The 22,563-nt window shown below is 45.0% G+C and overlaps 4 protein-coding genes and 1 pseudogene across 4 annotated transcripts; 1 reads left to right on the plus strand and 4 right to left on the minus strand.

The window, feature by feature from the left end:
* Positions 1 to 4,526: 4,526 nt before the first annotated feature.
* LOC145948028 (uncharacterized) lies at positions 4,527 to 7,451 on the minus strand. The gene has a single exon (XM_083057795.1). The coding sequence runs from the start codon at positions 7,449 to 7,451 to the stop codon at positions 4,527 to 4,529; it is 2,925 nt and encodes a 974-aa protein (XP_082913921.1).
* Positions 7,452 to 7,513: 62 nt separating this feature from the next.
* On the minus strand, positions 7,514 to 9,320 carry LOC145948029 (uncharacterized). Its single transcript, XM_083057796.1, has 2 exons — positions 8,630 to 9,320; positions 7,514 to 8,571 (listed from the first exon to the last, which is right to left on the minus strand). Exons 1-2 carry the CDS (start codon positions 9,318 to 9,320, stop codon positions 7,514 to 7,516), a joined length of 1,749 nt encoding a protein of 582 aa, XP_082913922.1.
* Positions 9,321 to 12,399: 3,079 nt separating this feature from the next.
* On the minus strand, positions 12,400 to 13,515 carry LOC145948030 (uncharacterized). The gene has a single exon (XM_083057797.1). The coding sequence runs from the start codon at positions 13,513 to 13,515 to the stop codon at positions 12,400 to 12,402; it is 1,116 nt and encodes a 371-aa protein (XP_082913923.1).
* Positions 13,516 to 14,076: 561 nt separating this feature from the next.
* Positions 14,077 to 14,874, plus strand: LOC145948031 (uncharacterized). Its single transcript, XM_083057798.1, has one exon. The coding sequence runs from the start codon at positions 14,077 to 14,079 to the stop codon at positions 14,872 to 14,874; it is 798 nt and encodes a 265-aa protein (XP_082913924.1).
* Positions 14,875 to 21,352: 6,478 nt separating this feature from the next.
* Positions 21,353 to 22,366, minus strand: LOC145948024 (uncharacterized; annotated as a pseudogene).
* Between the last annotated feature and the right edge of the window lie 197 nt (positions 22,367 to 22,563).

The raw sequence follows: 22,563 nt of genomic DNA on the forward strand, positions 1-22,563 counted from the left end.
TCTTATCGTAAGCAATATATATATATATATATATATATATATATATGTGTGTGTGTATATCTACATATATATATATATGTATACACATATATATACCAAAGATAATAGAATTAATATTTTTGTTATTAACTCATAGATATTATTTGATAATTATAGTTTGGCCAAGTGCTTTTGTGTCACATCAATATAAACCAATTTTGTTAGAATAACTGTAACATTTTTTTATTATAATTAATAAAATAATTATTTAGTTTATTTTTATACGTTCAGTATATGTATAAAAAAGTTACTTATTATTAGAGTTTTGCTGTACAACAATGTATGTTACATATTATACGTATTATGTACAAATTATATTATAGAGATGGTAAACAGCACAATTGATTAATAATAAAATTAATTTTAATCATTAAATGTGTTTTTTTATAATAATAAAAAAATGAAAAATTAAAATATATTTATTAACTTGTCGAAAATAATTTATTTTATTCCTATATTGCACCACATTTACTCTGTAATAAATACCAGATTGATTTGTAATTTACAAGTTCAAAAACAGCGATTGTGTGTATTTAATAATCTTGAATTTGCAGTCTGCTCAAAGGTGGAATTTTATATAAGGAATTATTTAATAAAACGTTAACAAAAGTTCGGAAATCGTTTTATAGATTCTATGCCATATGTGCTGTATAAAATGGATATTCTAAAATAAACATCTATTTTTAATGATTATGTTTTTCAGACAAACCGGAGACCAGAGATTTGATTCTTGAATGCATTTGTAAGAGATACGTATGCGTAAATTCCATTTTTACAGAAAATCTACAAGTTTTGATTGGCTAAATAGCCAATCAACTTTTACAATTTTTCTGTAAGGGCAGAATTTGCACATACGTTTCTTTTATTAATGAATTCAAGAATCAAATCCCTGGTTTTATGGATGTTTGAATTGGACATAAATCGTACGGTATTCATTTATTGAATGTCCATGAGACATTTGAATTGGACATCCATTGGAGGTACTGTATTTTCATCCACTAGATGTCCATTGTACGTCCGAAGGGCATCTAATTAGTCCGATATGGATGTCCATAGGATATCCGTATTTGTTTACCAGATGTCCATAAGACGTTCTATGGACGTAAATAAGCCGGACATTGGGACATAATATGTACGCTCCATGGACAGCCAGCGGACGTATACGGACATCTTACGGATATCCATGTTAGACCAATCGTACGTTCGTCGGACGTTCAATGGACATCCATGTGCTATGTGGGTATGTACACTGCTCGTACAACAATTCGTTATCCGCGTACAATTCTCGTCGCAGCACCGATTGCGTTTCATGGTTTGCCGAACAACTACAAAATTTGGCGCAACGCGTAAAGACTATTTTAACCACAAATGTTCCTATGGTAAATTTAACATCTGACGAGTGGGAAAAGTTTCACAGCGCAACGCATTGTTACATTTGCGAAAAATCGTTTGCGCAAGATGATACACGCGTACGCGATCATTGCCATCTGACCGGACGATACAGAGGTCCCGCGCACTCAAATTGCAATCTAAATTATAAAGAATCTTTTTGTATTCCGATAGTTTTTCACAATTTATCAGGTTATGACGCACATTTCATTATCGAGGATATAGCTATAGCGTTTGAAGGGAGCATTGAATTACTTCCGATAACTAAAGAAAAATATATATCATTCACAAAAACTGTCAATAGTACCAACGATGACAAAGATTGGAAAGCTTGCATAAAATTACGATTCATCGATTCATATAAATTTTTCACGACAAGTCTCGATAAATTGGCATCTTTTTTGGATAAAGACAAACTCAAAATTTTACATTCGGAATTTAAAAATTTACCGATTGAAAATTTCAATCTATTAACACGGAAGGGCGTCTTTCCGTACGAATATGTAGACTGTGTTGACAAGTTGCAAGATACGTGTTTATCGCTGCGCAAATCATTCTACAGTTCCTTGACCGGTGACAGTATCCGAGACCGATTACGCGCACACCGAGAACGTCTGGAACCGATTCTCCCTTCGAACGCTAGGCGAATATAGCGATCTGTATTAAAAAATTGATCTCTTGTTATTAGCAGATATTTTTGAAAATTTCCGCGACACTTGCATCGCGAGTTACGGACTCGATCCTGCGTATTATTATACTCTTCCCGGGTATACATGGGACGCGATGCTAAAACATACAAATATTACGTTTGAATTGCTTACCGATATCGACATGGTTATGTTTATTGAACGGGGTATACGCGGTGATCCAAGTCAATGTTCCAACAGATACGCGCATGCTAATAACAAGTACATGCAGTCATATGATCCATCGAAACCATCGTCGTACCTTATGTACTTCGATGTAAATAATTTGTATGGATGGGCAATGTGTCAACCATTGCCTTATGCCGATTTTCGATGGATCGAAGACGTTTCAAACTTTGACGTTAACGCGATCGCTCCGGATTCGCTCACAGGTTATATTCTCGAGGTTGATCTAGAGTACCCACAAAATAAACACAACACACACATTGACCTACCGTTCTGTCCGACGCGCGACAAGCCGCCCGGCAAGCGGGAAGATAAGCTCCTCGCGACGCTATATGACAAGAAGCGTTACGTCATACATTATCGCAACCTGCAGCAGTGTACACGTCACGGTCTTCGTATCGTAAAGATACATCGCGTATTACAATTTACTCAATCCGCATGGCTCCGCGATTACATCGAACTCAATACGAAATTTAGAACACAAGCGAAAAATGATTTTGAAAAAAATTTGTACAAAATTGATGAACAACGCGTATTCGGTAAAACTATGGAAAACGTTCGAAATCATGTAGATGTAAAATTATTGACAAAGTGGGACGGACGATACGGTGCGGAAGCGATGATCGCGAAATCAAATTTCCATAGCAGGAGCGTCTTTTCGGAAAATTTAATCGCCGTTGAATTACGTAAACTAGAAGTAAAATTTAACAAACCAATCTATGTTGGCATGTGCATACTCGATATATCGAAAGTGTGTCTGTACGAATTTCACTATGAGTACATGTCACCGCTCTATCGTGAAAGATGTCGGATAATGTACACCGACACCGACAGTTTAATATATCACATTGAGTGCGACGATGTGTACGAGAACATGAAACGCGATATCGCTAGATTCGATACGAGCGATTATCCAATTGACAACGCGTACGGTATAGCGCATGCAAACAAAAAGGTGCCAGGCTTGATGAAAGACGAGAATAACGGCGCGATAATGACCGAATTCGTCGAGCTTAGAGCAAAAATGTACGCGGTGAGGGTGGACGGCAAAAAAGACACTAAAAAAGCAAAAGGTGTCAAAAGTAATGTCGTAGCGCGTAGTATAACATTCGACGATTATACGCGGTGCCTGAATAACGAGATTGAAATGACACGTCAGCAGTCATGTATTAGATCGAAATTGCACGAAGTGTATACCATCCGCGAGACAAAAATTGCTCTAAGTCCGTACGACGATAAGCGGTATATTATACCTGATTCGACCGACACATTACCATGGGGACATTACCAGATACCCTTATAAAATATAATGTAGTATAATGTGTGTGTGTGTGTGTATGTGTGTATGATATATTGTTATGTAACATATGTGTAATATATTGTAACGATTAAAGGAAAGGATGTATTAATAAAGATTTTGTATTTCATATATTTCATGTATATTTCATATATTTTATACGTTGTACACATTATATTTTTCTTAAAATAAATAGTCTATATGAATTTGTTAATATAGTTCACTAGGGTGGTGGTTAAACATACGAGAAAAAAGCTACGTGAAATTAATAGAAAACGATCAATTTATTAAATCACTTTCAACAAACTTTTGTACACGAGATAATCGAAGAAAGAATAGATGGAGCGGACACTGATATCAGTAAAGCGCGATGTTTATCGTACGAAGGTCGTGAAACGATTAACCGAGGGTTTTGCCACTTAAAAGAATACGAATATAACATGTAATCGAGTCAGCTGTTTTGAACTGGGAAGTGAGCGTGAGGGGCGCGCGCGGTAAGACGCACGAGGCACGAAAAACCTCGTAAACACGACGGGCGCGGGATATATAGGTATATACATAGAGTGAATACAATACGCGAGCAGCTGATTTTGATTTAGTGAGATGTAAATGAGAATTATATGTGAAAACATGAATGCAAGCATAATGCGAGAAGAAAAGAATACAAGAAAAATTCTTAACATTACCGCCCGCCTCAGGGGCGTTGTAACGTCACTGAGTACAAAAACAATGAAGAGCGATGAATAATTACAATGAGAATGCGATACAATTGAGATTTTGAAAGATGAGATGAATTAAAAAAGAAAGAGAAAAAAATTAAGTTGCGACGGGGAGCGGAATTAATTTAACAATCGGCCGTTTAAACTCAGACGCGGAGGTGCGAACCATAACGACGCGTACGCGTCCGTCGTTTCCCGGATGCGTAGCTGTCACGCGCGCGAGAGGCCACTTCGCGGGTGGATATCGTTCGTCCAAGACAAGAACAAGATCTCCGATTTGTAGCGGTCGTGTGGAGAGATGCCACTTGTTCCGGGTTTGAAGTCGTTGGAGATATTCCGTTGACCACCGAGACCAGAATTTATCCATCGTTTGGCGAACAAGCTGCCAACGGGATAGCCTTGATGTTGGAATCTCATATAGTGAGGCGGCTCTGGTAGGACGATGATTGGCTCGCCGATGAGGAAATGCGCTGGAGTGAGCGCGCTGACGTCTGCCGGATCGTCGGATAGCGCGCAAAACGGTCTGGAGTTGAGCACCGCCTCGATTTGAATAAGAAGTGTGCTGAACTCTTCATAGGTCAGCACGGTGTCGCCGATGAGTCGCCTCAGATGGAACTTCGTAGACTTTACTGCGGCTTCCCACTTGCCTCCGAAATGTGGAGAGGAAGGAGGGTTGAATCTCCACTCCGTTCCGTCAGCGGCAAGCAAGTGAGCAAGCTCTGCGACTTCTCGAGATGCGGAATCGAAGAGTCGTCGGAGTTCAGCGTCTGCTCCGACGAAATTCGTTCCGCAGTCGCTGATGAGGGTCGTACAGCGTCCTCGTCGTCCAATGAATCGGCGGTAGGTGGCGAGGAAACCTTGCGTCGAATAATCCGTCGCCAGATCCAAATGTACTGCTGAAGTGGAGAAGCAGACGAAAACGACGAGGTACGCTTTGTATGACCTCGACGCTCGACCTCTCCAGGTTCGGAGAGTGTAAGGTCCGGCGTAGTCCACTCCAGAGGTTAGAAATGGGCGCGTTGGTGTAACTCGTGATGATGGAAGAGACCCCATCATCTCTTGCGCAGTTGCAGCGCGATGGCGAGCGCATTTGACGCAGCGGCGTATTAAAGCGCTGACTGGAGCGCGTCCTCCCAGGATCCAGTATTGTTGGCACAGCGTGGCTAAAACGACTTGGGTACCGCCATGGAGAGTTCGATCGTGAATATCTGAAATAAGAAGACAAGACAACACAGCATCGCGAGGAAGGATCGCTGGATGTCGTCCGTCTGGGTCGAGAAGTGAGTTCTTAAGACGTCCTCCAACACGAAGGATTCCATCAGCGTCCACGAATGGAGCCAACTTGAGAAACGGATGAGATCTCGGCAGTGGCGTTTTAAGGGTGCACACCTCAAGCTCGTGCGAGTAGTAGGCTTGCTGGGTGTGTTTTATCCAAAACGTTCGAGCGGTGTGGATCTCGTCCGGGTGGAGAATTCGAGAACAGTGACGATCGGTCCTTTTGCCTACTGCACGGCTGCACAGGATCCATGCCATGACATGAAGAAGTCGAGTGAGGCTAGAAAAACGCTCGATTAGATCCCAGCAAGAAGCAGGAGTACTTACTGCGACTGCTAAGACTCTGCGCGATCGTTTTTCCTCCATATTAACATCATCATCAATAGGAAGAGATGTTGATGGCCACCCTACTGAAGGACCCTGAAGCCAGATAGGTCCACGCCACCACAGCTCGTGTGATTGAAGCCGCCTTGGAGAGAGCCCTCGAGAGATACAGTCGGCTGGATTTTCACAGCCAGATATATGATGCCATCGTGCGTTTGGTGCGAGCTCCTTGATAGCAGCGACTCGGTTGGCGACAAACTCCTGCCACTGCGATGGATGTCCGCGAATCCACGCGAGACAGACGCTTGAGTCGACCCACAGATGAGCTGGAACGTGTTGATTGTTGAGGATTGAGCGAACACGAGCCAGAAGACGAGTCATGAGAACAGCTGCTGTAAGCTCCAGCCTAGGTATTGTTTGCTTTTTGAGCGGAGCCACCTTGCTCTTAGCCACCAGCAAGGTGACCTTGGCATCTGCGAAATTAGAGATGGAGCGGATATATTGCACTGCTCCGAGTGCGTCCCGCGATGCATCTGAGAATCCATGAAGTTCGAGACCTTGGCTGCTGGATGATGTGCCGAGCCATCGAGGAATTGAAAATTCGGAGACTCCTCGGAGATCCTCATCGAAGCGCTTCCATTCTTGGATGAGAGATTGTGGCAGGGTATCATCCCATCCGAGATTTGATCTCCACAAGTTCTGGATGAAGACCTTGCCGATGATTGTAACTGGAGAGAGCCAACCGAGTGGATCAAAAAGTTGAGCGACGCGGGATAGAGTGGCCCTCTTCGTAAACTTGATGATCGGATCGGAGTTGCTGACTTTGAACTTGAAGGCGTCAGAAGCTGGATGCCACGTGAGACCTAAAGTGCGAGCCTCAGATTGCAACTCTCGAGTTGAGGTGAGCGCTGACGAGTCAGAGAGCTTCTGCAAGATCTCCTCACAGTTGGTTGACCATTTCTGCAGCGTGAAACCGCCCGCCTTGAGGAGCTGCACTAACTGAATGACTTTGGATTGTGCATCCTGTGGATTGTCGGCACCTGAAAGCACATCGTCGACGTACATGGCCTTGCGTACGATCTCCGATACCTGAGGAAAGGCGAGTTCCTCGTCCGTTGCGAGTCTCTGTAGAGCTCGCAGAGCCAAATAAGGCGCACAGGTTAAGCCATAAGTGACAGTCGTGAGCTGATAGCTTCGAGGCGAGTCGGTCGTGCTCCACAGGATCTGTTGAAATTGTCGATCTTCTTGATGTATCACGATTTGCCGGTACATCTTCTCGATGTCCGCGGCAAATGCGAAGGCGTGCGTTCTCCAGCGGAGGATGACGGCGTCGAGATCCTGCTGGAGCTTAGGACCAGCGTGCAGACAATCGTTCAATGACACTCCTGTAGAAGTGCGAGCTGAGCCGTTAAATACTACTCGCAATTTGTTTGTCGAGCTTGTTTCACGTAGCACTCCATGATGCGGCAGATGTATGATGGGCTGAGAAGATGATGAAGATGGCGTCATGTGACCCAGAGATTCGTATTCCTCCATGAAATCGGTGTACCGAAGGCTGCTTCACCTTGGATGCGTTGACGCATGCGAGCGAAAGAGCGTCAAGCGGCAGGTAGAGAATCGCCAAGATTGTTGTTTGAAGATCGGAAGGGCAGTCGAACTGTATATCGCCCTGTCTCATCTCGCGAATGTGTATTGCGAAAATGATCTTCGCAAGCCTGTTCGTCTGGAGTGAGGCTTGGAAGGATTGAAGGACGGATATCTTCCTGCTCCCAGAACCGTTGAAGAGCATCCTGGAGATCCACTTCTTGAGGTTGACAGCAAGAGACAACGTACGACGAGCGACACGAGGTGGCTTGAGCGTGGACTGGACCAGAAACAATCCAACCTAACGAGGTGTGTTGAGCGACGGGCGCGCTGAGTGGTCCACGTCGGATCTCGCCGAGCAACAAAGTACCGTACACGTCGGCGCCGAGGATGATGTCGATCGGTCCTGGTGACGCGAAATCAGGATCAGCCAGTTGCAAATGATTGAGATGACTCCACGAGGCCGTCACTGGACTTGCAGGTATCCGACCGGTAACTTTCGGAATGACGAAGGCCGACACGGAGAGTTCGATAGACGGATCGTAGTGTGAGCGAAGCGTCAAGGCTACCACGCCTCGAGACGATCCGATATGCTGAGCGCCGACGCCCATGATTGGCACAGAAGCTCGAGCACGAGGAAGATGCAGCAGCTGGATCAAGGACTCCTTGATGAGCGATATCTCTGAGCCCTGATCGAGAAGCGCTCTTAATTTAATGCTAGCTCCTCTGGAATTCACAAGAGTGACACAAGCAGTCGCTAGAAGTACCTGAGTACGTTCAAGGTGAGCGGCAGCGGTGTGTGAATGCACAGCGGTCGTCGTAGAAGATCCTGAAGACTTTGAGACCGGTGCTGATTCCGTAGTCGGAGCGCTCGTTGAGGTACTTGCGACGGGAGAGACTTGGTTGTGAGTTGTCACATCACGATGCAGAAGAGTGTGATGCTGCGACTTACATTTCCGGCAGCGTTTAAGCGACCGACACTCATTGAGCCTGTGAGCGCCGAGACTATTAAAACAAAGCGACTTCTTGCTAACGATGTCTTGTCGCTCAGCTAACGACTTCGATGCGAAATCTGAACATGATGAGATGTAATGTGAGGCACCACAGCAGGAGCAGCTAGTAGAATTTACTACGGCCGCGTGAGCTCGGGCTGAGGTCTTCGGCTTCTGGTTTGACTTCTGCGATGCTGAAGTCGTGGCTTGAGCGCGATTGTACGGATTCGAGAGCGCGAACGCGTTTTTCAAGGAAGAGCTCCAGCTGATCAAACTTCGCGAACTCATGCGAAGTTCCTTGATCGAGCTCCCATTCTTCAAGCGTCCTTGCATCGAGTCGTCGGGTGATGAAATACACGATGATGACATCTCGTTGCTGCTCAGGTGTGCCGAGTGATTGCAAGGCTCCGAGAACTTCCTTTACAGTAGCGAGCATGGATTTGAGTTCAGCACTTGACTTCTGAGCGATCGGTTTGATGCTGAAGAGCCGATCGAGATACGTCGTGAGGATGACGCGTTTGTTGTCATATCGCGCTGTGAGCGCATCCCAGGCGCGTGAGAAATTTTCCGATGTCACTGGAATATTCGCAATGTATCGTGCTGCTTCGCCTGTCACTTGTGACTTGAGATAATGCAGCTTTTCGACCGCTGAAATATCCGTATTGAAAATCACCATTGACTTGAATAGATCACGGAAGGACGGCCACTCGTGATATTCTCCAGCAAACTTGGGCAAGCTGATCTTCGGCAATGCTCGACAGATGCTTGAATTTGGCTTAGATCCGCCGGAATCGTCTGATTTCGTCGTGAGAGTGTCGCGGAGAACCATGATATTCGCCCGAGATTGGCAGTAAGCCTCTTCGCAGGTTGAGTAGAGATCATCCATAAAATATGTATGCTTACTTATCTCTTCCGTCAAAGCGCCGACAAGTTTGTCATGGTTTTCGTAAAATCGCTCCCAGTTGGCTTAGAGTGATTTGAGGCGAGTGTCAAGATAATGACGGTTGACCTTGTCACTTCATAGTTTCTTCACGTTATCGTAAGATCGAGCGATGAGGCCGTAAAGATTATTTTGTTTTTTCACAACAGAGCCGAAAGTTGCCATCGTGAATAACGAGCGCACAAGGTCACAAAACCACCGAAAAATTTAAACAATTTTTAACCGTCACTGATAGTCAAGCACACTAGAAAAGTCACTGTCGAGAGGTGTGCGAAAGGTGCAACTGTCACTGCACGATAGAGCGCGAGAGATAATGTATGAGCGCGAAAGCACCGCGAAAGAGAATGTATTTGAGCGCGAGAACGCGCAAGAAAAAATGTATGTAAGCGCGAGAGAGCGCGAGATATAGAGTATGTGAGTGCGAGAGAGCGCGAGATATACACTTGAGAGAGGCGCGAGAGAAGCGCGAGAGACACTGTATCCACGCACGAGAGAAGCGCGAGAAAAGCGTTAGAGACAATATAGATAAGCGCGAAAGAAGCGAGAGAGAGAATCGCTGATTGATTTTGATGTCGCGACGAACGATCGAAAATCAGCGAACGATTAGCATTCGCACTGAGATTATCAAATATATCACTTAGAATCCGGCTCGAAGGACCATTATTGTTAATATAGTTCACTAGGGTGGTGGTTAAACATACGAGAAAAAAGCTACGTGAAATTAATAGAAAACGATCAATTTATTAAATCACTTTCAACAAACTTTTGTACACGAGATAATCGAAGAAAGAATAGATGGAGCGGACACTGATATCAGTAAAGCGCGATGTTTATCGTACGAAGGTCGTGAAACGATTAACCGAGGGTTTTGCCGCTTAAAAGAATACGAATATAACATGTAATCGAGTCAGCTGTTTTGAACTGGGAAGTGAGCGTGAGGGGCGCGCGCGGTAAGACGCACGAGGCACGAAAAACCTCGTAAACACGACGGGCGCGGGATATATAGGTATATACAGATAGAGTGAATACAATACGCGAGCAGCTGATTTTGATTTAGTGAGATGTAAATGAGAATTATATGTGAAAACATGAATGCAAGCATAATGCGAGAAGAAAAGAATACAAGAAAAATTCTTAACAGAATTAAATCACATTGTCCTTATATATCCAAGAATTGTGTGAATTGTCAAATCCCAGCCATTTCACGTAAACCTCGTCACCCCTCCTGCGCAGTACTTTCTCCACAAGATACACGTCCGGATAATTCGCGCGATGCAACTCATACTCGTAAAACGCTCCAGCGACAGATGTTTTGCGATAGTCCTCGAGTAGATAGCTTACGGGATTAGTACGCTGCACTTTAACAATCTTAAAAACCTCCGTCGTCCAATTTGGCGTGTTACCCTTCTCGAAAAGTTTCTTGTACTTGCTAACGCGTACCGAGTCACCTACTTTGAATTTCGCCGGAGCGGCAATCTTTATGTTACTATATACCGTTTTTAAAAGTTTATCAGCGATCGCGGGGGTGACGTCGGTGGGTCGCATGCCGATTGTTCGGTGCTTGCGCGCGTTATAATCCGATACGAGTCGCGGCAACGTGTCGATCCACTTGTAAGTTCCATTCAGCGTAAACATCTTCCACATGTCGTTCTTCAGCGTACGATTGAATCGCTCGACGACCGATGCCTTCATTACCGAATATGTAGAATAATGATTGATGTCATGTTTCCGTATAAGTCGTTGCACGTCAGCGTTGTAAAATTCCTTCCCCATATCAGTTTGCATGTTTTTCGGGCATCTCTTGCTCTCTCGAATTATTTCGGCGATAGCGTCAGCCGTCTCGCTTCCGCCTTTACTCTTGAGTGGTACGGCCCACGCGTACTTGCTCAACACATCGATGATGGTGAGTATGTAGTGATAACCTTTGTTGAAACGAGAGTACGGACGCATCTCGACGATGTCGGCTTGCCACAGATTATCATATCCTCGCACTATGACATGTCTTCGGGGAAAATTTTTTCTCGCCGGCGCGTGCAGTTCGTTCACCAACTGCCGTCTCACCAAACTATGTTGTTTCATCGCTTCGTCGGTTTTTCCCGATCGTCGTTTACTGCTGTTTATTTCGCTCATTTCCGTTACTGAGCCGTTCGTAGCCATTCTTGACCCGTTCCTGAGCCGTTCGTAGCCGTTCTTGAGCCATTCGTAGTCGTTCTTGACCCGTTCTTGAGCCGTTTATAGCCGTTCTTGCGTTGATTACTTCAGTTCTTGATTCGTTCGCAGCCTTGTTCACAGTCGTTTCTAACCCATTCGTAGCCGTTCCTGACCCGTTCGCAACCGTTCCTGACCCGTTCGCAGCCATTCCTGAGTTGATAATAGCCTTGTAGCCTATAATGACTTGTTCGTAGCCCTCGTTCGCAGCTGTTGCTAGGCCGTTCACTACCACTGCCACTCATTGTAGTTAGATAGCAGTTCGATAATCCTTCGTAGCTGTTCGATAATTGTTCGTAGCCGTTCGATAACCCTTCGTAGATGTTTGATAACCGTTCGATAGCCGCTCCTAACCCGTTCACTGCTGCTCATTCAGGTTGATAGTCGTTTTTGAGTTAGCGTTAGCCGCGCGTTGAAGTTCGTTTATCGCAATCTGTACTGCTCGCACGTCCTTCTCAAACGAAGTCAACTTCTCATCTGATTCTTTCTGTTGATTCATCAATCTTTTAACGCAGGATTTGTTGACAGCATCAGTGTCAGCTTCAGGTTGCGCTACACGACGAATCTTGCGCGATCTTGCATCATAGTCTGTAGTGACACGACACAGAGCGTTTCCGCGCACATAACTTCTCACCAATCTATCCCAATGATCGCTTGTGCCAGTTGCATCATTTCTCCGTTCGAATAATCCAAATTTGTTGATAGACATTTTTCGGTGCGAATGACGCCGATCGACTGATTAGTTTCGCCGAGACCCCGTTTAATTTATAATAATGCCTGCTTCGCGAAGTTCCTCGATGATCGACAGGATCTCGTTGTCGTGAGCGTTGTGGCCAGCTCGGCGCGAAGCATCGAGCAATCGTACCCGATCCACTAGCTCGTTGGGGTCGTCCCAGTGCACGTAATCGATTTTATTGTCGGTTAGCGTCATCGCTTGAGGCATGAATACACCCTTTCCAGATTTTTTCTTTTCAATTGACATCAACGGTGCGATTATTTGTTTGTATTTGTATCCCCTGTTGCTCCGTAATTGACCTTGCGCATCATATTTGCATTTATGCTCGTTCGTCGCCAATAATATGCTCTTGTATTTTTGCATATCGTGTTCCGTGTAAATAACGTCATCGGGAATCCTCTTGAAGACTAGCTCGTATAATCCAGGTGTACCAATGTACTTTACTTTGTCTATAATTATAGAATCATATTTATCCATGTCGAATCGTTTGTTACCGAGCAACATTCCATCCTTGTCGAAATAGACACTATATACGTAATCGATCTCGTTTTTTTTATCGCCACCGAGGAGAGCGCCCATGTATTTTTGTCCCAGTGGTCCAAAGTGTTCTCGCAACATTTCTTGACCTTCCGATGTTTGTAAAGTGTTTCGAACGGATGTTTCAAGTGAATTGCTTGTGGTTTCGAAAACATTTTCGTTTGCGAGTGATTCGGGTATTGTAAATGGTACGATTCTCGTTGTCGCGGACTGTGTAGAGGTGGACGGTGTAGAGCTTATCGGTGGTTCATCCAGTAAAAATCCGTCCGATGTACGTGACGTCAATAAGCGATTTGTGTTTGGTCGTTTTCTCTTTTTTGGTGTCGCATCTTCCTCCTTCTCCTCGTACCGCTTAACAGCAGGTAACGTTTTAATTTTCACGTCAGCTTTACTCTCAGGTTCGTTTTTCACTGCGATCAAGCTCGCGTTGTCGACAATCTTTTGTAGTGGTTCGATAATAGGTTTAAAGTGAGTCTTGACTGCGATATCGTCATCGATCTTACCAGTCTTTAAAGCACGATGTCTCTTACGGATCGATTCGCTCGTTTTCACAATTTCCTTCGCAATCTTTTCACGCTCGCGAATGTTATCGTTATCAGCCATGTCTGCAGAGTGCTCGCGTTTCACTCTTCTCGACAGAATATCGGCAGCGACTAATCGTTTTGCGGTATCGCAAACTCGTTAAATCCTTTTCTGTATCGCCCGTTTGTAAGCAAGCTGTCCTTGTCTATCACTAGGAATCCATACTTTTGTTGCCAACAAATACGACATAATTTACTGAAATCTTCGTACGACATGTCGGTATTCACATGATCGTTGTACACGTGTTTCAAGTTGGTACCGTACTCTCTCTCTCTCTCTCTCTCTCTCTCTCTCTCTCTCTCTCTCTCTCTCTCTCTCCCTCTCCCTCTCTCTCTCCCTCGCTCTCTCTCTCCCTCTCTCTCTCTAGAGACTCTTTCTCTCGTTAGAGACGGGTTTAACGGCACCACATCATCGCCGGCATGCATAACCGCAGGTATTCCTCAGGGCTCCGTGCTGGGACCGCTATTGTTTACTCTTTATGTTGCAGACATTAGCAAAGAATTGCAGTATTGCAAATATAATTTCTACGCGGATGACCTGCAAATTTATTACCACTGCGAACCATCGGATTTACCCGGCGATATGCGGAGGGTAAACGATGATATCGATTCCATAGTTCAATGGGCTACCAATCGCGGACTGACACTCAATTCAAAGAAGATGCAAGCTATTATTTTTGGCACAGCTAGACTCGTGAATACAATCAAACAAGACATACTACCTACGATCAGCATCAAGGAACAGGCCATCGAACTCTCCACCAGTATTAAATATCTTGGCGTTACAATTACCAACACACTGTCTTGGAATCTACATGTTCAAAGTGTAGTCAAGACGGTACGTACAAAATTATATCAGCTTAAATTAACTAAACATCTGTTACCGAAGGAACTCAGACTGCGCCTGATCGTCTCACTAGTTTTTCCATACCTCGACTATTGCTGTGCGGCGCTCACGGACATAACTGAACAGCAGAATGTGCAGCTCTATAGAGCAATTAACGCCTGTATTAGATTTGCGGCCAACATAAGATGGAGCGAGCATGTGACGCCGCAATACCGAGAATTTCGCTTGCTTAAAACAGAGGCTAGAAGGAAGTATTTCATAGGCTGTCAGCTTTTCAATATCATCTGCACACAGGAGCCGAGAGTCATCTACAGCGAATTTACCTTCAAATCTACAACGGCATTGAGGGAGACGCGGGCCTCGGGGGACCTACTCTCTCTGCCTCTGTGCAGGACAGAGTTGTATAAACGCTCTTTCAAATCCAGTGCATCCAAGCTCTGGAATGACTTGCCGTCTGATATACGCGAAGCGCGAACTATAAATGAGTTTAAATGTAAACTATACGATTATCTGCTCAGAACGACCTTATTTTAGTTTCTGGCGGGGGATACTGCTGCCTCATTTTAAATTTTAAATTTTTTCTTTATTTTCATTTCTTTATTTTCATTTTTCATTATTTCTTCTCTTTGGCTCTTTATCTTGCTAATTTGCAATCATCGATTATCGTATGACATCACTCATTCCTCATGTACACTTCACTCATGCATAATATTTTGTATTTTTCATCCCATCATGACCATGAATTACGTCATCATATATTTATATAAATATACACACAAATGTAGAGGATGCATGCGCCAAGCGAACGAATGCTCATTCATACCTAATTGCTTATCTCTAGTGGTAGTAAGAATTACTTGAATTACTTATATTACACGACACACTGTGCATGACTTTTGTATATATTTGTTCTTATTGCTTGTATCTAGTACTTTGTGCGCTTGAGGAGACGTAGTCCCAGAGCGCTTTCAATAAATATTTGCTTTCTCTCTCTCTCTCTCTCTCCTCTCTCTCTCCCTCTCTCTCTCTCTCCCTCGCTCTCTCTCTCTCCCCCTCTCTCTCTCTCTCTCTCTCCTCTCTCTCTCTCTCTCTCTCTCTCTCTCTCTCTCTCTCTCCTCTCTCTCTCTCTCTCTCTCTCTCTCTCTCTCTCTCTCTCTCTCTCTCCCCCTCTCTCTCTCCCTCTCTCTCTCTCTCTCTCTCCGGCGACAATGGTCTCAAATACACACGAATTAATATTATATAATACGGCGGCGCTCAGTCTCTCTGGGATTTCCGGTTTCGCTCTCTCTCTCTCTCGCTCTCTCGCGATTGGCGTGACCGCTCCGCTTTTTGCCCCGCGATTAGGTTGGGGTGAACGCACGTCGTAACGACCACGTCACAATATATATGTATATACTTTTAAAAATATTTTTACTAATAGAAAATAAAACTTACCAAATACTGCAGCAACCTTAGTTACTTAGGAAAATCTCTTTTTTTTTGTTTCCCACAACCACTAAAATTGATTGAAACAGCCTTCTTCATGAGTAATTTCATTACTGATGGCACTAGTGGTATCAACGCAGAGTAAGCAAAGTTAAGATATTTTACCTATATAAGAATTAAAAGAATTTTATTCATATAAGAAAGTTAAATTGCTTTGAAGTAGACTATGTTATATTTCTAATTTTTTTATATTTATTTCTAATTTTTTAATATTATATTTTAGCAAAATAATAATCTGCGATTTTGTGCTCATTTCTTCCTTTTATATCAAATCTATATTTAATATATAATATGCTCTTTCAAAAATATTGTGGAATTAAGTTCGTTACTTTATATTTTATTCTTACCAAAGATATAAAATCTTCTTCAGAATTTGCTAAGCATTGATCTATTATCTCTTTCATTAAAAGACTCCATTAAAGAAATTGGAAGTTGGCGACTGAACTTGTTTATTGTATTCATATTATTATTTTAAATTAATAGGGAATCTAATTTTAATTTCATTTTTTGCTGTTCCTTTCTCGATGCGATTATTTCAAATCTAATTTCTTCTATTACTTTAAAAATCTTTGTTAAAACTCCTGAAAAAAATGATATAAAAATTATATTTATTTAATCGAAATAACTACATTAAGTCCTATTTTTAAACTAGAATAGGGCTGTAACGAAATTTTACCTTCTTTAATTTGTTGAATATTATTGTTTCACTTTTCTACATGAACTTCTTCATTACTTTTTGTATTTTTATTAGTACATGTTGTCGAATTATTGTTTGTAGTTTGACTTTGTAATGCTTTTTTTATGCTCTGTTTCTGCTATTTTGCTATTTGTAATAAAATTTTATGCATTTTAAAAAGATATTAGAATGGAATAATAAAAATAAATGATTTATGAGATACTTCATTTTATTCTGATACATTTTGACAAAAATATATGAAAAATCTCATAATATACTCATTTTTCGATAATCTTACCTTAATAATTTTTTGCATAAAATAATGAACTAACGCACTAGAAAAATGCATAGTTGTTAAACAAAAAGTATGCAGTTGCACAATTACAAACTGCATTTTTTTTTTTAAATTATAAGAATGTTTTTCTTGCACCAATATTAATTTATCTCATTATTATATGTAAAAAAAATCTTAAGATAAGATTATTGAAAAATGAGTTAAGATGATTATAAGATATTGTATGTATACAGGGTGGCCAAAATAAAGCGTGACGAATTTTTATCTGCAAAAATATTGTTTCTAGAGAAAAATGTTTCAAATAAAAGTTGTAGAATTTTAAGGGGAAAGAAGTTAACGCTATTGACTTTTTCCTAAAGGGTGATTTTCAAGGTCATTTGAAGGTCATATATGTTTTTTAAATGGAACTACCATATTTTTTGTAAAAAAATATGTAATTTGCAACTATAGTAGCTACATATTTTTTTTATAAACAACTATGTGTTTTCTTTGCACCAATTGATTCCTCTTATTATTTTGTGCATAAAAGTATTAAGGTAAGATTATCGGAAAATGAATATTTTACGAGATATTTCATAGTTCATGTAAGATATGTTAAACTTAAGTATGAAATATCTCGTAAACTATTCACTTTTTTACTAGTTTACTCTTATAACTTTTTATGTAGAATATTGCGAGGAATCGATTTATTTTTTGGCTACTTCGTGTTAATTCGTCGGTGCGGGATGTTAGGATCGTATATATATGTATAATGTGAAATGAATCGAGTCTTTTTGGTGAGCGGTTAATTTTACTACTTTAATTATCTAGAAAAAGTCCAGCGTTTACAGTCGCGCTCGCACGTCTGTGCTCGACAATGGTAGATGGTCGAATCTCTCGAAGATTCTTCGCAAAAGGTTATTGTCTCGTTTCGTATTTTTGTTTTTATCTACCTGTCTCGTCCGTTGTGTTTGCCACGTGTTTATTTTCTCTCGCGTCTCGCTTCTTGTTTCCGTCTGGTGTATGTCTTTATAAGTAATCCGGGGAATATGTGACTATATGATCGCCACAGGACTCCTCCGCCAGTGCTATGCCGATAGCACGATATCCGCTGTTTCTGCATTACCGCGTGCTTGACATGCGCGGATTTCGATTATTCGGACGCTGACACAGATACATTTTTTTTTTTTTTTTTTTTTTTTTGCGACGTAAGGTTATACCGAACAAAAAAAAACAAAAGAAAACGCTGATATACAATAATATTGTTCGTCCTCGCATATGCGTACGCGTGTCACTCCCTCGAGAAAGGAATTATATAATTAAAAAAAAATCAATAAATAAAATGAAATAAATTAGCGATGTCCGAACGAAAATAAAATAAAAATAAAATATTTCGCTCAATGCAACGACTATTCAAAGCCTCGCGGTCCACAATAATTGTTTCCGACGTCACAGGCCCGCCTGGAAGCGGTCCGGGAACCGGACTCTCCTTCCCGCTCTCGTTGTCGTTTCGTTCTCTCGGAGCGGTAGCTCCGTGTCCTCGCGCGCACTCCGCTGATCGACCTCTGTGTCTCGGCCCCGCGCTGTCGATTCTGCTGGGCCCCTAGACTCTGTTTCGTATTCTGAAATCAGATACGCAGGTTTTATCCGATCTATCGAGATCGCTTTTTCCTTGCCGTGCATACGCACGACAAAAACTTTGTCGCTGCGGCTGACGACCTCGTACGGTCCCTCGTATGGCGCCTGCAGCATCTTCTTCGGTCCGTCCTGTCGTACGAACACCTGCTCGGCCGTCGCTAGATCTTTATACACGAACGGCCATCGCTCCCCGTGTCGGGTTCCGTCCACCGGTCGCAGTCTCTCGAACTGTTCACGCAGCGTCCTGACGAAATCGACGGCACCGTCCTCGCCGTCCGTCGGCCGCCGACTCAGGAACTGCCCCGGGATTCTCAACGTTTGGCCGTACACCATCTCAGCTGTGGTCGCCTGCAAGTCCTCCTTCCATGCCGCTCGGATTCCCAGCAGAACCGTTGGCAACGCCTCGGTCCAGCGGCTGTTCTGCTGGCACTTGATCGCCGCCTTGAGCTGGCGATGAAACCGCTCGACCATTCCATTCGCCTGCGGGTTGTATGCCGTCGTCCTCAGATTTTGGGTCCCCGTAATCTCGCTCAGCCGTCGAAGAAGGCTGGACTCGAACTGGGTCCCCTGGTCCGTCGTAACTCGTAGAGGCGCCCCGAATCGGCAGATCCATCCCTCGTAGAAGGCCCTCGCGACCGTCCTCGCCTCCTGGTCTTCCATGGGAAACGCCTCCGGCCATCGTGTGAAGCGATCCACGCACGTGAGGCAATATCTCTTGCCCTCCGAGACTGGCATCTTGATGATGTCCAAGTGGACGTGCTCGAATCTGCTGGATGGAGCAGCAAATTTTCCCAAGGGTGCCGACACATGCCGAGACACCTTGGATCGTTGACAGGGCACACAGGAACGAGCCCACCTGTGACAGTCTATGTTTATCGACGGCCAAACGTAGCGCTGCGCCACGAGCCTGCCCGTCGATTTAATTCCAGGGTGCGCCAGGTTGTGCACCAGGTTGAATGCGGCCCGACGAAAAGGCCTTGTCAGGAACGGTCGCGGCGTCGGTGTTGATGTGTCGCAATACACCGCGATCCCCGTTCCAGGAATCTCCACCCTGTTGAGCTTCAGTCCAGTTTCTCGCCGCAAATACTCCTCGAGCTCCTCATCGGTCCTCTGTGATTCCGCCAGTGCGGCGTAATCCATAGGAGACTGGAGCTCCTCGATCCTTGAAAGCGCGTCGGCCACGACATTTTCCTCGCCCGTCACGTGCCGAATGTCGGTGGTGAACTGTCCGATATAATCCAAGTGGCGGAACTGGCGCGGCGTGCTTTTCTCAGGTTTTTGTCGAAAAGCGAAAGTTATCGGCTTATGATCCGTATAAATCGTGAACGCGCGTGCCTCCAGCATATGTCGAAAATTTTTGACCGCCAGGTATATAGCCAGTAGTTCCCTGTCGTAAGCGCTATATTTTGATTCGGCTGGGCTTAGCTTCTTCAAAAAGAAGGCTAACGGCTCCCAGCCGTCGCTGCCTCACTGTTGTAAGGTCGCGCCGATGCTCTGTTCGGACGCGTCGGTAAACAGAGCGAGTTCCGCGTTTATCCTGGGGTGCCTCAAAAGAGCCGCTTGTGCCAGACTCTCTTTCGATGTTTCGAATGCCTTTTGAATCCGCGGCGTCCACGAAATCGGTGTTTTGCCCTTGACGTTGCCGTGAAGAAGGTCGTTCAGCGGCGCTAAAATCTCGGCGGCTCTCGGCAGGAATCTACGGTAGAAATTCACCATACCGAGATATCTCCGGAGATCCCTGGCCGTCCTCGGCATCTGATACGCGAGGATCGTCTCCACTCGCGTCGGCAGCGGTCGGGTTCCCCCATCGGAAACCTCGTATCCCAGAAACTCCACCTTTTGTTGGCCGAATACGCATTTCGCGGGGTTGATTATTACCCCGTACTCTCGCAGACGCTCGAACAATACTCGCAGGTGATCGCGATGTTCCTCCTCCGATGAAGACGCGACGAGGATGTCGTCAATGTACGCGTAACAAAATTCGTAGTCGCGCAGAACCTCGTCGATAAATCGCTGGAACGTCTGCGCCGCGTTACGTAAGCCGAATGACATGTACGGGAATTCGTACATGCCAAATGGCGTGGTGATCGCCGTCTTCGGGATGTCTTCTTCCGCCACCGGAATCTGGTGATATGCACGAACCAGATCTAATGTCGTGAAAATCTTCTTTCCGCTCAAGGCTTGCGCGAAATCTTGTATATTCCGCACAGGATATCGGTCCGGGATCGTTCGCGCGTTTAGCGCTCTATAATCGCCGCAAGGTCGCCACTCTTCACCCTTCTTCGGCACCATATGTAAGGGCGCCGACCAACAGCTCTTTGAAGGCCGCGCGATTCCGGCCTCCACCATTTTCCGAAACTCTCTCTTCGCGGCTGCCAGCCGATCTGGAGCGAGTCTCCGCGGTCTGCACGCGCCAGGCGGTCCCGGCGTCGTCTCAATGTAATGCCGCGTAGCATGGATCGCATCCTTCGGACGTCCTTCCGGCCTCGTAATATCCGGATATTGCTCCAGCAACCGATGGTACTGCGTCTCTCCCGTAACCGCTTTGACGCAGGGTGCATTGCATCGGATGCATCGCCCGCGCGCGGCCAAGCTCGTCACCTGGTCGACGAGACGAGAATTACGCAGATCGACGAGAAGTCCATAATGCGCGAGAAAATCGGCGCCGATTATCGGTCGCGAGACGTCCGCGATCACAAACCGCCACGAGAATGCACGTCGCAATCCGAAATTTAGAACCATTGTCTCTGTCCTGTATGTATATATTGGTGTGCCGTTAGCGACCGAAAGTTCATAGGTCGATCTCTGTCGCGGTCCTCGAACCATTTTCCGAGGGTACACGCAGAGATCCGCGCCCGTGTCAATTAAAAAGTTCACTTTTGAGTTCGCGTCAGTTACAAACAAGCGGCGCGCACCGTATCTCGAGTCGCTCGCCGCCACTAGCGACCGGCCCCCGCGTTTCCCTGCTGCTGCATCGAGCAGGGCGCTCTACATTGTCGAGCTTCCGGTCCAAATTGCCAATGGTACCACATCCCGCTGGCTGGTGGACCACGGCTTCCCGAGCGCGCTCGCGGGCGCGAACGCGAACGCGAACGCGGACGCGAACGACGTCGGTCGTCATCATTCTCGCGGTATCGACCGTCACCGATCGCCTCGATTGACCTCCGTATGGCCGTCAGCTGCTCCGCCATCTCTTGCTGCATCGCCAGCCGCATCTGCGTCAGTCGCACCTCCAATTTCGCCACCAAGGACGCAGGGTCAATCGCGCTCTGACTCTGGGGCGTCATAAATTTCGTCGCCTCCGCCACTTGAAACATCGGCGCCCGGGTCGCCTCGACTATCGCATCCGCGATGTCCGCCAATTGTTCGGGCGTATCTGTCGCGCGCGTCACTAAATGCGGCTGAAGAAAAGCCGGCAACCGACTCAACCAGATTGTTCGTAAGACTGGTCGCCAACCACGTTTCCGGCGAGACCACGAAGGTGTCGTAAAAATTGCGACGGCTTTCGATCGCCAATTTCTTCGTGTTCAAGGAGCCTCCGAGTCTTGTGCTCCTGCGACAAACTAAGTCTCTTAATTAGCTCTCAGCGTTTCGTATGCACGTTCCGGGGGCGGGTTCATAATAATGTCGCGCACTTCGGTCGTGTAATTCGGTCCGATAGCCGTCAACGCGTAACCGAACTTCGTCGCGTCAACCGTAATCCCGGCGGCTTGGAAACTCCGGTCGACGATGCTGAACCAGAGCTCCGGATCCGACGACGTAAACTCCGGCATACGCATGCCCACACGGCTAACCTCGGGAGCAGGTAAAAAATAACCCGGTGGTTGCTCCATCCTGGCCGGTTGCATCGCAATCAGGTGCGGATTCGGCGCTTGAATCCTCGGCTGTTCGAACGCTCGCGTCTCCGGTTCCACGCGCGGAGTAGCGTCTTCGCCGTCCCGCATCACAGGCATATCACTTTTTCTTTCCCACGCACTCGACAACCGATCGCGAAATTATCACAAATTAAAAAAAATGTTTTTTTTTCTTCGCGTATTCACGATCACGTCGGGGTCACCACTTTGGCTACTTCGTTCGTCGGTGCGGGATGTTAGGATCGTATATATATGTATAATGTGAAATGAATCGAGTCTTTTTGGTGAGCGGTTAA

The sequence above is a fragment of the Prenolepis imparis genome, unplaced genomic scaffold (assembly GCF_030444845.1).
Source record: "Prenolepis imparis isolate NDT839.2.m4 unplaced genomic scaffold, iyPreImpa1.0 SCAF_215, whole genome shotgun sequence".
Classification (NCBI taxonomy): Eukaryota; Metazoa; Arthropoda; class Insecta; order Hymenoptera; family Formicidae; genus Prenolepis; species Prenolepis imparis.

Excerpts from the sequence above, each read along its gene's own strand:
- LOC145948028 (XM_083057795.1), bottom strand. The coding sequence starts at position 7,451 with ATGGAGGAATACGAATCTCTGGGTCACATGACGCCATCTTCATCATCT.
- LOC145948029 (XM_083057796.1), bottom strand. The coding sequence starts at position 9,320 with ATGGTTCTCCGCGACACTCTCACGACGAAATCAGACGATTCCGGCGGA. Across the intron at positions 8,572-8,629 it reads CCCGAGCTCACGCGGCCGTA|ATTTCGCATCGAAGTCGTTA; the intron begins GTAAATTCTACT and ends CATCATGTTCAG.
- LOC145948030 (XM_083057797.1), bottom strand. The coding sequence starts at position 13,515 with ATGGCTGATAACGATAACATTCGCGAGCGTGAAAAGATTGCGAAGGAA.
- LOC145948031 (XM_083057798.1), top strand. The coding sequence starts at position 14,077 with ATGCGGAGGGTAAACGATGATATCGATTCCATAGTTCAATGGGCTACC.